Source organism: Colias eurytheme, chromosome 22, assembly GCF_061535395.1.
Source record: "Colias eurytheme isolate Ceu_HAF_F1 chromosome 22, ilColEury1 Martin Lab GWU primary, whole genome shotgun sequence".
NCBI lineage: Eukaryota > Metazoa > Arthropoda > Insecta > Lepidoptera > Pieridae > Colias > Colias eurytheme.
Window position 1 is genome coordinate 2,178,053 of NC_143001.1, and position 17,378 is coordinate 2,195,430.

A 17,378-nucleotide genomic window follows, 5' to 3' on the forward strand; every position below is an offset into this window, starting at 1 on the left:
TACCACGGGCGAAGCCGGGATGGACCGCTAGTAATAAATGAAATTGCAGATCCTCTGATAATGTCTGTAGGATTTATATACTCTAAGCAAATCTATTAAAACGTTGGAAAATTGAATTGGAGAGATAGAATTTAATTAAAATTACAACTATTTTTATTTGCATATTAACTGGCATTTTCTTGTTTTCAGTTCTCGAAGCCTCATCAAAGCGAAGGCAGTCTAACTCTCGACTCGTTAAAGCAAATAATTTCTAGGACTTCGACTATTTCTTAATTATTTTTCTCGTAAAATAATATAAATGAAAATTTCATTTCATTCTTTTAAACCTGTTTTTAATAAAAATGTTACTTTTTCTCCGAATCAAGTCATTATTTCGCCTAAAAATACGATTTAACCAACCAAATAACAAAGCACAAAAACTGATAAATTATTCCACGTAAATTTCAATTTAACGTTACAGATTATATTCGTAATATAATAGAAGACCAACGGAAAAGGACATTTAAATAATGTTAAACATTTATTTGAGATATTTTTTGCTAGAAAATGCTTTAAAGAAGACAAAGAAGGTATTTTCTGTTCCCTTCATAAGACAATGGATATATTTGTCTAGAAGAGATGTAATTATAAAACGCATTAGGGAATTTATGATACTTGCCCACGGGTAAGAGCTTGCATTTATCTTACTTGCGTATTGTTTTGGAAATTTCTTAGATTAGGGCAAAATGTGAGGTTATTAAGTTTATTAAGTACCTTTTAAGAGGCAATATTTTGGTTGTGCCCAAAATTTAGTCATTTTGGTTTTGTTTTGGATTTGATGAACACATTTAGTTGTAATTTTTATTCGTCGATGAATTTAAAAATACTTTACTTTTTCGGTACGAATATTGGTGTAAACTTTAAAGGAAAAAACATCTGAAAAATAAATCATTGGTCGCAGAAAGAAAAATTGAATAAATAAATATTTCTTCAATATTACCCCAAAATAATTTAAATCTACATACCTTCAAATCGAGCGTAATTTCGCACTTATCCCCTGCGTATCCGAGCGGGCACAAGCACACGCTACCAACACACCCGCCGCCATGTTGGCACTCACAGTAATCCTCTTTCATCCCCCTTGTTTCATCACTTTTTGTTCCTCCATCATTTTGATTGAACAATCGAACATCCCGTTTATCATTATCGAACTTTATTTTTTTCATATCTTTATAATTTAATATGGAATTGTCTATCTTGTTTTGGTCCTTCGAGTCTCGCATAACAAGGTCGTTATCCTCAAAGTGTACGATATCGTTAATGTCGTATATCGCATGGTCTATTTCGTTGTGTCTGTGCGGTATTATTTCGCTCGTCACTTCGTTTGTTGGTCGCCATGGTGCGAGGGTGGGTGCACATTCATCTAGAAGGAAGAGAATAGTGTTTTTATATTCTTTAATATCATAAAAGAGCTAAGAATATAGTGTAGATACAAAAAAATAATTATAATAGTCATTTTAAAACGATATTATATTGATTATGTAGTTAGCACAAAATAAATCACACCCATACCATTAATAAAATTTAAATTTAAATGTAGTATGTATTGATAAAAATACATATTGAAAAGAGTCCTACAATTTTGTATTGTACATTTTTAATAAATACTTCGTGAAACGATGGTTTATATATGGAAAATATTTATTTAATGCGTGGATGCAGGTTTAAACTTTTCTGTTAATTACAATATGTACGAAATAAAACAGAATCTCATTCTGATATGAAAAAAAAAAAATATTTTGTGTGTATTCGATTTTATTTTAATGATGACTATTTTTTATGTATCTGGAAAATAATGTCCGGAATTGTTGTTTTTTTCTCTTTACACTTTTTCATTCATATTCAAATTAGTCACTTCAATGTGCTACTATACACTGTAGTACATTAATCGTTCTTCTTCTTCGACTATAACTACATTAATTAACGTAACCTTATAAGATAAAATATATTTTTGATCTAAAATCTCTTTTAAATCTATTAACATTGTCTGTAGTGTAGCTCCAAAGGTCTAACCGATTTATCAAGCTTCTTAACTGCTAAGTATGTTGTACTAGCTGTGCCACGCGGTTTCACCCGCATTGTTCCGCTCCTGTTGGTCTTAAGGTGATGATTTATATCCTACAACCTTCTTCGATAAATGGGCTATCTAACACCGAAAGAATTTTTCAAATCGGAAAAGTAGTTCCTGAGATTAGAGGTTCAAACAAACAAACAAACTCTTCAGCTTTATAATATTAGTATCTTCATATAGATATTATCTGTGGTATACCATAGTTATAACTTATAACTATAGATCCTGATGTCTAACTTTCTGAATTATTTTCAAAGTCTATATTTACCTCAACAAAAACTGAGTTAACCCTTAGCAGTTCTCTGAAGGAGTATCTTCGTCCAATTATTACTTTAACCTTTGTCAAAAGTGCCAAAGATCGTTTGTAAAACTTCACATTTCAAAGTTCGACAAATACTTTAGTAAGTAGAGATAATATAATGCTATCTATAAATTAACTTGACTCAACATGGTCGTAATGAAGCTTACCAAGTTTAAGATTAAAAGTTCCCTTAATATGAGGTTAGCTGCGAACTGTGTAACTTTTATAAGATCTTTTTCGACCTGATAAGAAACTATGAGAAAGTTTTCATATTTTAAAAGTTAATAATTAGTTCGTTTTATGTACTTCGATTTGATATGAAACGAACTTTGGTGCGGATTAATTTTCTTTTATTATGTTTTATAGTCTATTTCTATGTGTTATTAACAGAATTTTTGTATTATACTTAATTGTTGTACGTGTTATTCATATTCATTTGTGGTGCATCAATGTAAGTTTTTATACCGCAAAAACTACTGAATGGGTGTTTACCATAAAGTCGTAAAGCAGTATTAATTCTAGCGTGGAATAATTATTATAGAATAGCTCTATATGTTCTGTACCTCCATCACTTTTCACCCTGGAATTTAAACTGCTTTAAACCATCATGGTATGATTGAAATTTGATATGTAGATTATATGTTTATTACAAAGCATATGTATGTATTTATATGTATTTTATTTATTTGTATTATTATTTATTATGTAGTAGTATGTATTTATGTAGTAGGTATCTTTGATACTTACATAATTTTATTTATTTATTATTATTGTTTTTTTTTTCTTCTTTTTGCACTATCCCATTAACTTCATACATTTCCTTTCCATCAGGTTGCCTGGTAGAGATTGCTGCTTAGCAATAAGGCCGCCTCTTGTACAAACTATGTCTTTCTTATGTATTAATGGTATTTTTGTCATATTTTAGTTTGTGCAATAAAGAGTTATAAATAAAATAAATATGTAGATCTTTCTATACACTATACTTTACTTCAATTTCGAAATAACAACCTTTGTATGAAGTTGTTTTCAACCACTCAGTATTGCTCTCAGAATACTACGCCGAAACAGCTGAACAAAAGGAACGCGCAAAACTTTACACACGATTCCGGCAGTCTTGCTCACATCCGAAATCGCATCAAAAAGAACGTTACACGTCCAATTATTTCACAAGTGCTCTGAGCACTTACAGAGATAACACTTGTAGAAAATTCAGCGTAGAAACGCAAATAATTTTCAAAGCGTCGCCGTAATACAGCTTGAGTAGGTGGGAGGTAATTTTTGTAATTTACGAGATAGGGCGAACAAAGTTAATTAATTTTGTATTTTGTCAGCGTATCGTGTGTATGATGTAATGTGTGTGTGTGTGCGTGTGTGGAATGTGGAGGTAGTCATCTAAATTCTATACGAGTAAAGGTGTATCCGAGGGTTAGGGTTAGTTTTAAAGTCCCGATCTTTATGCTTTGACTTACCGTAGGTCTGCTTTCGTAGGTGTTTATGTATTTATTAAATAATTTCTTTCAGTATTTTTATGATTCAAAAGTGTTTTTAACGAAGTCTAATTTAATAAATGATTGCATTTTTGTATCTAGAGACAGATAACTAAACTGTTGGTAAATATGAGCATATTTTTGCGATAAAAATCTTAAAGAAGTAAATCGAATTCGTTTATGAAACGATTGCTATACCTACTGTCAGCTGTGAATCCTATTTGTGACTCTATTTAACATTATCCTTATGAACTGAGCAGAAGAAAAAGTAATAAACAGCGAAACGACGTCTTGAATGAGGGTTCAACTACCACTGCAATAAAAATCTATTTCGCTATAAATTAGTGAACCTACAAAAGTTTCCGGCCGAAACACATAAGGAAACTCATCAATTGAAAATACTGTAAATTATTCCTTCTGTAGGTAATAAGTTCATCATATCGATATTGCAAGAAAAAACCACCGTTATTTATGAAGTAATAAAGAAAATACTGCGTAAAATACTTTGTAACTTATATACATTATTCACTTATAATACCACAAGAGCTTCAAAATTATCGGGTATTTTCCGATAAGTTCGTTGCAAACAAATGAAGGAGTCAACTTTTTCAGGTTAAAAAAAACTTGACGACTTTATTTGTTTGCAGGGAACCTTGAGGGAAATGCCAGATAATTTTGAAGCTCGTGTGGTATTCGGGGGATTATTTTTCCGTCCCAAATGTCGGCCAATAATTTCACAATTGAATTCAACCTGTCAGTTTGACGTCAACGACCAGAGAAAATTTTCAAAAAATTATCAGTATAATACCATGTAGGTTGTACCACGTGACGTCAAATGGAGCAATTCTATTGGTCGATATTTGGGTCGGAAAAATAATCCTTCTAATACGTTCATTACAATGATATTTCAGGAAAAATCAACGATATAATATATATTCCTTGTATATTCATAAAGAAAATACTGTTACTATCTATGGCGTGAAATACGTAACTTGTATGACGGCACATGCAAGTGAAGCTTACCAATAAAGTGAACCTCAATATTGCCCTATTCATATTCTTGCGTTTGACGTCATGACAGATAAAACACATAAATTTTAATATTATGTTAGGTAGTATTTTCAACGGTATCTTCTACCCTTATTACTATATCTGATGACCGAAGTGTTGAGTATATTTTATATTTTATTTTTTTTTTATTTTATGTTACCTATATTAATTAGGCTTCTATTAAATACCCAGAGAATCCCGTCAAACTTATATTCACATGGGCATCAGCAAGTGTTTAAATCAAGAGGCTGGCAAGGGCTCTCGTAAATAACGCACGACGCAGGGAATATTAAAACTTGCCAAGGATGATGTATTGCTTGTGAAAATACGAAAATTTGATATGCGTCTGCTATCACGTGGTTTTTCGCGCGTTTTTCCTTAGCTTTATGGTAATTTCAAATTCTGGCGGAAAGCTAGTGTTATTTATACTAATGTTACTTATAATTAAAAAGCTGAAAAATTAGTGTGTTTACTAAAACGAGTGGTTACTAATTTCTATGTAATACAGCTTGAATAGCTTATAAATAGCTGAAACCCTTTCAAAATAAGTTTGAATGAATATTTGTGTTAGTTTGAGTTTGATTATAATTCTATGTTTCTGTTATTTCGCAAAGAATTCAAAACCTCCGTCGTCTGTGACAATTAAAATAAAGATAGGTAATTGAAATATTATGATAATGATTTTAAAACAATTCTTAACCAACAATGACGAATATTCTCTGAATAATTCCTTGAATTACAAACAATCAGTCCTAAATATCTTCATGAATAGCACCAAATCCATAACTCTCTCAGAGAACGGTCAATTTCCAATAGAAATTGTCGGTTCGTCCGGCCTTCCGTATTTCTATTCCGTAGAAAAGTTATTTTCCCGATAGAGTCCGACAAATTGCATTGATATATTATAGATCAAAATGATTGAATGTGGTATACGGTTGTATATGGTTATTCTGTTAAACCTTGTGCGATTTGTTGATTTTTCATGTATTTCTACGTATTGAAACATTTCCGAGAAGAAACTATCTGCTTATTTACAAAATGTATGTGTCAATATGCCGCAAAAGATTGTATTTAATGCTAATGCTGTTTATTCATATTATATTTCATTTGATTTCCAAGCAAAGTAATGCTAAAATTGATTTATTTTAACGAGATGTTAAATTAAACAGTGGAATACCTACGTTATAAAGCACAGTCAACATAATTGGTTGTTCTGTATATCACAGCATATATACATTCCTATTATGTTAAAAAGATATCTATGTTTCTCCTTCCTAACATTTACTCGTATTTATCATGCCATGCATAAATATACATACATATATAAACGTCAGTTAAGTACCTATTTTCAACCGTAAAATACAAACATAAATATTCATTTCTAAAACTTCCAATGAACTACATGATTAATGTGTTTCATATTTCAATATGTAACTTTAACATAGTTGACGACAAAACATCAGTCCCTATTGTAAAATCCTTTGTAATGAAGGTTCGGATGCTTAAAAGTTCCTCTTAGTTATACAATACATCCAATTAGTATACAGAAGCTATATGGTTTAAACTTTAAACCGATCAAAAAGTTTTCAATTGTTATATTAGATGTGAAACTATTGTATTTATGTAACAAATGTAAGTAGTTTTTGAAAGGCAGCGCTATCTGTAGTCTGAATACATAATATAGTATTTGTTAAGATTCAGTTTTAGCATTCTTGATTGTATGTAGGTACTGTATTTATCGTGGGACCATAATATATTATGTGTCAAACTACCTTTATTTCGTACAGAGTTGTTTATACTATTTTAATCAAATTATTGAAAATAGGAGATAATAAATTCGACTGCTTTTGTAATGTAATGCAAGTGTAATGCATTTATGTCGCTTGTGTTTATTTTGAGATTATTTGATAATATATCACTCATGGACGTATAAAAAAAGACGGACGCCGTATTACGAACAAACAACGTGAAGCCACCATAGTAAGCTAGCGATCGTGTAAAGACAATAAACACGCACACACTCTCACCATAGTAAGCTAGTCGGCCGCCATTACGTCGTGAACTACCGACTGATTAACTGCGTCACTGTTTCACAAAAAATATTTAAAATGCCGTCTTGCGTGGTTAAATGGTGTCGCAACAGTACAATTTTAAATAACAAAACACAAGGGATTACATTCCACAAGGAAGCAAGTTATTTCTTTTATGTTTTAATGACAAAATTATTACGGCAAAATTTATAGAAAAAAATACAGCCGCCATTGTCATCAGGACAGCTGTTGCCATGGCAACATGGCACACACACATGGATGTTTCGCCGCCATTACTAGGCTTCACTCAATGTTTAGGCGATATACCGTCCGTCTTTTTTTATACGTCCATGATATCACTAAGTACTTTGTGCAAATAGATAAAATATTAATAGATTCTACACCTAGGCAAGATATCTTTCAGATATAAAATCTGTGATTTATTGTAGAATAGTGTTATCATGTAGGTATATGTAAATTACTTTTGACAGAATATTGCTCAAATCAATTGATATACGTGCTTCAGCATTCTAAAGCAACATTACATTATGTAACCACAAAACAATTTATAATTAACCGTGCCTTTATCACAAACTTTACGAGCGCACTCTCTTGCATATTTTTCAGAAATGGCTTGTTTTACAACATAATTGTATACATGCAGTGTACAATTTTAATGAGTCGAGTTGTATGCCCAATGTATTTTTTTTAAATTGAGTAATAAATTGAATGCAGTTACTAAAGAAACTACGAGTTTTTATTGCTGTTTTTTGCGCTTGTATGCTGTTATAAAAAGATTATTATTTTTAATTAGATTCAACTAGCGATTTTTTTCGCAATGTGAGTTATGCAAAATTACATACAATTTGCTCAAATTCAAATTAAGTATGCATAAAGACGTTGTTTTTTTAGTTTCAAGTGGTAGTTTCAAGAAAGATTGGTAGATTTGGATTCACTTCAATATGTAGATATAAAACATATGGATGTTTGCCAATACTGTGTGTTCTTTATTAATCGTACTTATATAGAAATATCTATAAGAAAAAATAAAAAGACGTGTTGCACTCGGGGACTGCCGCGGTAAAGCTATTGCATGCTATGCCTTCAAGCCACACCTCCGCGCCCGTCCCCGTGGGGAGCGTGAGGTTTTTTCGTTACGGAATTTCGGGATTCGGTCCCCGCGCTCAAGGCCCGCGATAGAAGCTATGCAAGATAGAAGCTATAAGCTTAATAAACATGTTCAATGCATTACATTCAAACGAAATCTCCTTTATCCTACAACTTTTAATTCATACAAACTTTTCCAAGCAATTCCGAACGTCTCTTCTACTGAGAATAATCAATAAGAAACTCGATAGTTACTCTTTGTAAAAAGCTCTTCATTCACCGATTTGAGCGAAACTTACACAGATGGATTTCAGTACAAAATAGCATACATAATGCCTTTTTACGACGGTTCTAACTTCTAAAAAGGAATCGAAACGGGATGAACTTCCTACTAATGAAGATGGATATATTGATTACTAGATTTCCGCCCGCGGCTTCGCCCGCGTTTGCAAAGGAAAACCCGCATAGTTCCCGTTCCCGTGGGATTTCCGGGATAAAAACTATCCTATGTGTTAATCCAAGTTACCCTCTATATGTGTGCTAAATTTCATTGTAATCGGTTCAATAGTTTTTACGTTAAAGAGTAACAAACATCCATACATCCATACATCCTTACAAACTTTCGCCTTTATAATATATATTAGATATTAGATGTGTATGTATGTTTATTACTCTTTCACACAATTACCACTTAACCGATTACAATGTTTAGCACAGATATAGAGGGTAACTTAAATTAACAAACAGGATAAGTTTTAGCCCGGAAATCACACGGGAACAACAAAGCGGGTTTTTTTGGAAAGCTAGTCTATTATATTGTTAACCTCAAAATCACTATTGGAATGTTATTTAACACACTTTAAATAGATAAAGCAGTTTAAATGTATATAAAAATCAGTCGTGTACAAAACAATCGTTCTGAAATCATGTCAGAGTAAATTTCTATTAATAAAATAAATAATTATATTTATCTATACATATAATAAAATCGTAGGAAAGTCAAAACTGTACATTGAATATTTTTTTAAAAGAATACATAATCCATGATCTATAATCGATATAGAAGCCAAAAATATAGTTTTTAGAATTTTTGTCTGTTTGTCTGTTTGTCTGTTTGTCTGTTTGTCTGTATGTTTGACCGAGCTAATCTCGAAAAGTACTGCATAGATTTACTTCAAATTTTGCATGAATATTCCTAAGAGGTCGGGTGAGGATAGTTTAAACATATTATCATGATATCACCTTCGGGGGAGGAGCTGTGAACCTTTATTTTTCTTACATATTCCGTGTACTACGACAGCGTACAATCTAAAGACTCATGTTTAAATGTTGGTTTCGAGTAAGCCATGCTATTATCTAGCTTTACAAAATAAAAACTATGTCATTTACGTAATATGGGCAGAGAAACAGTTTAATGAATTTAGTAGTATAAAGACAAATCTGAAACAGCGCCATCTATGAGATTTCGTAAAAATCAAATCAATTTACATGTTAACACTACTGAAAACACTGTTGAAAATTAATAATTTAAATATAATCATGTTATTTATTTAACTCTTTAACCCATATCTTCCCTTCCCTATAAGGTGCGGTTATATTTCGTGTGAATACACTACATTTTTAAAAGTGAGGGTAGATGTTTATTATTTTAAGTCAGACTAGACACCATTACAATCTCAGAGCAATATTACAATTAATCTAATATTGATTGTGTTGATTGGTTACATTTTTAAAATCTTCGTGTTTTATAAATTTATAAAGAATAGAAAAAATTCGATCACGAGGCGGGACTCGAACCCACATAATTTCGTGATCGAATGTTTCTATTCTTTATAAATTTATATTTATAAAGCATTTGAATGTCATAAAACCAAAAATATCAAATTCAATCTTCGTGTTTTGTGAATTTTCACCATGCGTTCCCACAAAAGGTAAGTTGTTACTTTTATAGGTATTTATTATTTATAATGATTTTTTAAAGTGAAACTTTTATTACATCGTCTCAAACTTTTTGGTCTGTGTAGCGCATGTCGCGTGACGGTCGAACCGTACGATAATTAAATACGATAATTTTGTCCCTAAGTTTCACTTTTACCGTGGTTTCATAAAACAACACAACATTTTTATTGGTTTTATAAAGGTTTTATATTACACTTTTAGAATGAAATAATAAAATGATGAATTCTTTTTGACTTTTACAAGATTTTGAGGTGCGTTGGGAACAGTAGTTTGTTGATAAAATTTTATTTGTAAGTAGCTTTTTTTATAGATTTACAGTTAACTTTTGATTTTTTATTTACAGATTCTATGTTCATAAAATTATATCGCCTTTGGAAGACGATTTCTGCTGACAATTTTACAACACCACTTGAAAATTGATGATTTGATGATGAAGATAGTGGCAGCGAGGATTAAGTGGAAATTAGTAATCATCCGCTTCGTCAATTTTTGACTGAAGTTAATGTCCAACGTATGGTTCAATCATTGGAAGTATCTCGGGTAATTTTGGAGGATATTTTTCAGGAAGGAGAGAAGGGGCAGCCAACCACATATCAAAGTACTACGTTTTAGTACCGAAAAAAATGTTATTACCAAATGAAACATAAATTTTGCACTCACAACTGTACAAGTTATGATTTTTATTCTGACTTTGCTGTTATCTGATTATAATATTTATCGTTATGGCTATCGACCGTACTGGGATGAGAGTACATGATATACTCATCATCCAGGATTGCATAGAGCATTTTCACACTGAAAAAGATGTTTTCTTTGAATCGTAGTTGCTTCATTTATTTATTTTTAATCATTTTACATAATATGTTTTATATTTGCCCATTTTCATTATATTTTATAAATAAAATGGAACCAACATAACTTTGTTGTGTATCATTTCTCTATTAATAACCCGTAGGCATATTTTCCAAGCGCCCCATTTAAGGTGCGGTCCTGAAATTTTAATGTATACTTTTGCCTAATATAAGCTCAAGCTCATTTTTAGATGAAAATAACAAAGAGAACTTATTTATTAAAATTTAGTAGATAAAAGAAATTATGTTACGATTTTATAAGAAAACACAGTATATTTATTAGGCGGCGGTGATTTTCCAGGCAAAAGATATTCATCAGCTCAATAAAATTGAATAGTATGTTGTTAGTTATTCTTTAAATTCACAGATTGTAATGAGCATTTCCGCATGCAAGTTGTATCGTAGTTTAGATATATCATATAGACCGGGAGATACTGACACAAAATTTCGAGTCATTTGTAACAGGATGGCGGTTCTACAGGGGTCTTAGTACGCAATGACAAAAAGAAAAACGATGGCGTGAACGCTGGTACCGGCGGCTTAGTCGCGTGGGCGTTAGTCGAACTCGTCGGAAAATAGCGAAAGTCAAACGATTTGTAACAGTATGGCACTTATTTTTCCTGTAAGTTTGAGGATCAACAAATATAAATACAAAATTTCAAAGATCTATGTGTTGGAAATCTTCACTTATATAAATTAATAATAAATTAAGTTTTCAAGTATGACAGCACTTTTTCCCCCTACTAGAAGTATGGCAAATATAAAAATGGTCACATTTTATCAAATACTCTCCAAAAATCCAATGCAATACTGGTACAAAAAGTTTGGCGAAATAAAAAATTTTTGCAGATTTTCGGCGGTATGGCGACCATTTGGAATCGTCCGAAAAGTATGGCATGGCGATTTTCGTAAATGGCTGCACGACGATAGTTACCTGTGCAAAAGTTAGCCTGGTACAAATGGTTGAATGATTGTTTTATTTAAATAAACACATTCGCGTCGGTATGTCGGGCTGTAAGTCACACCGGAAAAGTATGGCATGACACTACCGCCTTATGGGCTATCGGTAAATTCTAAAATTTTTGTGTTACAAATCGTTTGACTTTCGCTATTTTTCCGACGAGTTCGACAAACGCCCACGCGACTAAGCCACCGGTACCAGCGTTCACACCATCATTTTTCTTTTTGTCATTGCGTACTAAGACCCCTGTAGAACCGCCATCCTTGTTACAAATGACTCGAAATTTTGTGTCAGTATCTCCCGGTCTAAAGTTCCAACAAAACCCTCAAATTTTTGAGCAGAGTTGAGCAAGATAATTTAAAAAATGTGCTGTGTTAAGAATAGAAAAGGTTAATTCGTTGATAATAATTATTATTTCTTCATCATTTACATGTTGTTAAATGTTAGTAAAAATAAACTTTGACTGTTAATACTTTTGTTCAGTATTTACCTGTATGATTATTGCTTGGTAATTAATATGTATATTTTCATGTCGTATAGCTAATTATAAACATAAGTGTGATGTGAAACTAGCTGGATTTATTTTTACACACTCACAGCCATATATTTTATATTAAAATAGTGTTAATAGTGTAAATCATAATATTTTTTCACAATTAAAAATATTTCCTTTTTTCTGATGGTATTGGCATCGAATTAAACCGCGCTGTCGTTTCGTTCACTAAAAGTGATGTTATGAGGACCGAATATGTAGCCGCCTCAACTTACGGAAACGAGAGTAACCTGCGTTGTCTGTTAGTTATTGTATAGTCGAATTTAACGTTACATGGAAATTGGAATCTAAATATATTATGTATACTTATATTAAATCTGTACATGAAATATATTTCCTAAATAACTATCACGGGGTGATTAGGGATCGACACTGATGCCAACGAAGCAAACAGTAAAATTTTTGTCCGTCTGTCTGTCCGTATAACCGTTATAGAAACAAAAACTACTCGACGGATTTAAACGAAACTTGGTACAATTATTTTACATATTCCTGAGCAGAGCAGTAAAAGTAGAGTTACAGCTACACAGAAATCATATTGTATGAAAGAAATGTTCTCCTTATTATATAAAAAATATCTCCCGACATCATAAATGTATATCTTTTATGGTTGACTCACAATAACACGTGTAACTTCCGATAGCTTAGGAGTTCGAAGCTTTCTGATTATATTTGTCTATAACACTCTCAGTCCGTTTCAACTCAATTTTTATTTTCATGTATCAGTGCCACCTAAAAAATCTTTATCTCGAAAATCGAGCAAAGCTAAGAAAATGAGAAATAAGAGTTCTCAAGAATCGTTAGAGGTAAGAGGCTTACTATAGGCCGAAAACAACATGTGTTATGCCGAGAACCTGAAACCGCTTCACAACGAGAATTGCGGCTCACAGCTGACCGCGAACGGCATGTACTATCCCGTGAGACCGAAACCTTCACTGAGAGGGTATAATGTCTCACAGCTGATCACGGCCGTCATATTTTATCTCGAGAATCTGAAACTTTTACTCAATATGAAGACCGTTTGACAAATGATAGGGTGCACCATAATATTATTCGATCTCTTGAAGATGAACATGAGCATAAGCAATGACTAGAGTAAGGACGCGAATATTACAATTAATTGAGACAAAAACGATTAATAAGTTTGTTTAATGAAAGATTAAGAATTGAAACTATTCGGTCTCTGGAAACGGACGAATAGCGAGAGGCCCCTCTTACTGCAGACAGATTTCGACATAGTCTTAATGACTTAGATTAGAGGTAAACATAGAAGATCAATCTACGAATTCGGTGGTGGGGTCCGACAAATATAAAAGTGGGTTTGCTTATAACCTCACAATTGATTACAGATCATCTTCTGTATAGGCGATATTAACGTAGTATGTTATTTTTGTAATGCTTTAAAGTGGAGTAAGGACAATTTTAGAACATGTTTCATCAGGTTAATTCGTATGTATGCAGTTTTAAATCGACATTAGAAGCTTTTCCTCAAGATGGTGAATGGTGATATTAATATAAAATTGTTATAAATGCCGATAGACGGACGTCTATCGGCACTCAGGAACTTCCTGGGCGTGTTATAACGCCCAGGCCACAGTATTACAATTTTTTCTACAGCAGGGCGACGAATGTATTTTCGCATAGCAACGGAGGGGAACTCGCGGGGGGTCAAGTGACGCGGGCCACGTACCATTAACATGCTTAGTTTGTGGTACCCAGCGCGAAAGAAAGTCATCGTGTTTTTGTTTTGTTACTATGTAAACTAACGTAATTTAATACTTAGGTACAATATATTCTATAACGGTGCGCTCAAACTGTTAATCTACATTTAATTTAGATTATTATTTGAAATACTAAGTAATGTAGAATTTAAATCACATTCATTCATGTTTTCCTCAGATTTTCGATTTCCTCCGATTTTAAGATTTTCTTATCAGTGTTCAATTTTAATTTAGTTAAATTTTATAAGAGACAATTAAGAACATTCAAAAATAAAGTGTCACGTATTTTTTTAAACGACGAATGACGAAAAACGACCTAATCGCGGACGAAGTCGCGGGCAACAGCTAGTTCTTAAATGAAAGAAAACATTATATTTTTAAAAATATTTAAAAATATGTATAATCTATTTATAAAAGCCACACTATTATGAGATCTTAAAAACCATCCTAAGCTTCATTACCGATGTACTTAGTAATTACATCCCAACTAGCACTTTAAATTTTTTATAAAAAGTATTATAAAAGTAAAAATACCCATTTTTATTGGAAATATCATTTAGGGTCTCTCAAAGGAGTTGGACAACGATTTACATTTCCCAGCTCGAAAATTTTACCGAGTTGAAAATTTTTAGAAAAGTTAAAATGGTTCGGAAAATTATTTCGCTATTTCTTTGAAAATTGTTCGATATTTATGATAGCATGTTTATGGAATTATCATTAAATATGAAATTAATTTAATACAGTCGTATTCATATTCGAAGTGAGTTTCATAATCAGCTAAGATGAAATTGAAAGAAGTAGACCCTCCAAAACCTAGCTTATTCGTTTAGTTAAAGCTTTAAGGAATCAATTCATTCCTTAACACAATATCTTACCTGTACACTTATGACTTAAACCAAACTCAATACACAACTAAAATTCCCAAATCTACAATACTTACTGATATCCAACATAGAGACCGCATCCTTAACAAGTCTGTACGTATCCCCATTAATCCTCAAGAAGTCCACACATCCCAGTAAACCTTCAGTTAAACCGAGTTTGTTCTGTAGCCCCGTGGTGTTACCAGCCCCACCCACCCAGACTGGTTCGCGGAATGTCATACGCGAGAAGAGGCCCTGGGAAATGAAATATAATTATAAAGATATGTTTATAACTTGCAAATAACATCAACATATTAACATTATACTTTAATATGTTGATGTTATTTATTTTAGTTATTACATAATATAAAAGACTGTGTGTGCCGAGCACACGTGTCAGAAGTGTAATTTCTTCGGCAAGATTGAAAAAAAAAAAACAAAATCTTCGCCTTACTCCATAATGTCACGGTATTGCCATCATACCTCGAAATTTTACTCTCAACGCTCCTAAAGAAGTTTCACTTCAATAAATAGGTAAAAATGCATGCAAACAGATAAACATCGGTTGTGATATATGTGTTTGAGATTAGATAAAATATACTAAAATTCAATTATATATATTTTTTTAATTATTGTTACGATATTTTAAACCTTTCTTTCTTCTCTCTTCATTTAGTAGTTAATAACAGATTGAACAGGCAAATAGACATACCTACTTTTACCGAAGATTCCACTTATTTATATAGTCTGTATATTTAAACATAACCCAGATACACAATTCTGCAGTAGAAATGCAAGGAGTTTATATACTTTTTCATTGCACATTGTAATCTACACATAAAACAACTTTCAGGTCAATAATTGCAAAGCAAATACAGATCCAACATGAAATCGTTTCGTATCCGATCACGTTGGAATTTCCCGTCAACATCAGAAAGTTAGTCGCCCATTTAACTTAGAATTTTTATTTCAACTCCGTGAATATGAAATGAGTTGTTTTCGAGATATCTCGATGTTCGAATTTTTGCTGAATTTGTTTAGTCTCCGCTATTCCTTATCTAGAAAATGAAGCTTTGAGCAGAGACATTTTTGTTAAATGTTTGAGGTTTTAACGTTATCTCATTATAGAGGATGCTTTGAGATATGGAAATTATTTCATATTTTCATTTATAAAACTTGAGGTTACATTTAATTTAGTGAGGACATAAACCTACATATTACTTACTAGTTACTACCTATGTTTCGTTTCACTTTGATATACGTGACAAGAACGAGAGTCACCTTTAAAAATACTTGGAGATAAACAACTGTTTTTACCAGAGTTCATTCCGCATCTAATACATATTATAATTTCAAAAGGCCATTCACAAACAGTTATACCAATCGAGACACAAATTAATGCAAAACCAACTGTAATCACTAATATATAGGGTACTTTTTAGATTAACACGCACAAAATACACGCACAGCAATATAAACGTATGTTTCACTCAAGAAATGTTCAAAGTAAGGAGAAATACGGCCGCCCTGAGACGCCTGTTTAAACAAGACGCTTTAATTAAAAAGATGCATTACTCTACTAATACTTGGGATTAATTAAGATCCCTCTGAGATGAAGAAACTATATTACTCTATACTTCTCTCGGGAGTTCTTGCTAAATGCAGTTATTATTTACGATGATTTAATAGCGGTTTTATGAGGTATTTTCAAATATTAATGTGAAAACGTTAACAGACATAAGGTTTTGTTAAAATAATGAAATGCATTATTATAAATATAAACCATTCCGTTTTAATTTGTGTCAAATTGTAAGTCATTTTAAATTAGGTAGTATATCAGTATTTTTAGTTCGGAGTGGCTCTTATGCGCGTGTTTTGTTACTTAAAATTCATGGTAACTATGACTCTATTTTTTTTTCGATCGCTATTATAAGCTTATTGTCATCATTGTTTGTCCCATATAGGTAAATAAGCAACATATAGACCTTTTATCATTGTTTAGGCCACAATCCAACATGCTGGCCAAGTGCGGGTTGGCAGTCACACATTGTCCAAATATTTCATTTTATTTTACAGTACAGAATATAGGTTTACCACTTATTTTGTTTCACAATTTCAATAATTAATTATTTTATACTGTTGACATGTGATCTATTTGGAATATAAGATGTTGTCAAAACCGTAATACTTACTTGCTTTGAGTCTCAATTAATATTGATTTTTAGTGAGTTATTTTCAAAGAACATTGATAAAGTTGTGAAAACTTAACAGTGAAGTGGACATTAATTGTTTACAAGTGAACATTATATTGAATAAATGTGTTATTAACGTGAAAATAACAGTTTTAACTTGTGTTGGAACATTATTATTTTGAATTGTGCGGGC

At 32.0% G+C, this 17,378-nt stretch overlaps 1 protein-coding gene across 1 annotated transcript in view; it reads right to left on the reverse strand.

Moving 5' to 3' along the window:
* Positions 1 to 17,378, reverse strand: part of SP2353 (EGF like, fibronectin type III and laminin G domains protein pikachurin) — a 136,055-nt gene that overhangs the window by 14,874 nt on the left and 103,803 nt on the right. Inside the window, exons 8-9 of the mRNA XM_090114968.1 lie at positions 15,071 to 15,248; positions 1,005 to 1,402 (exon numbers count right to left, since the gene is read on the reverse strand). Coding sequence (XP_089971094.1) covers positions 1,005 to 1,402; positions 15,071 to 15,248 — 576 coding nt within the window. The remainder of the gene's footprint in view (positions 1 to 1,004; positions 1,403 to 15,070; positions 15,249 to 17,378) is intronic.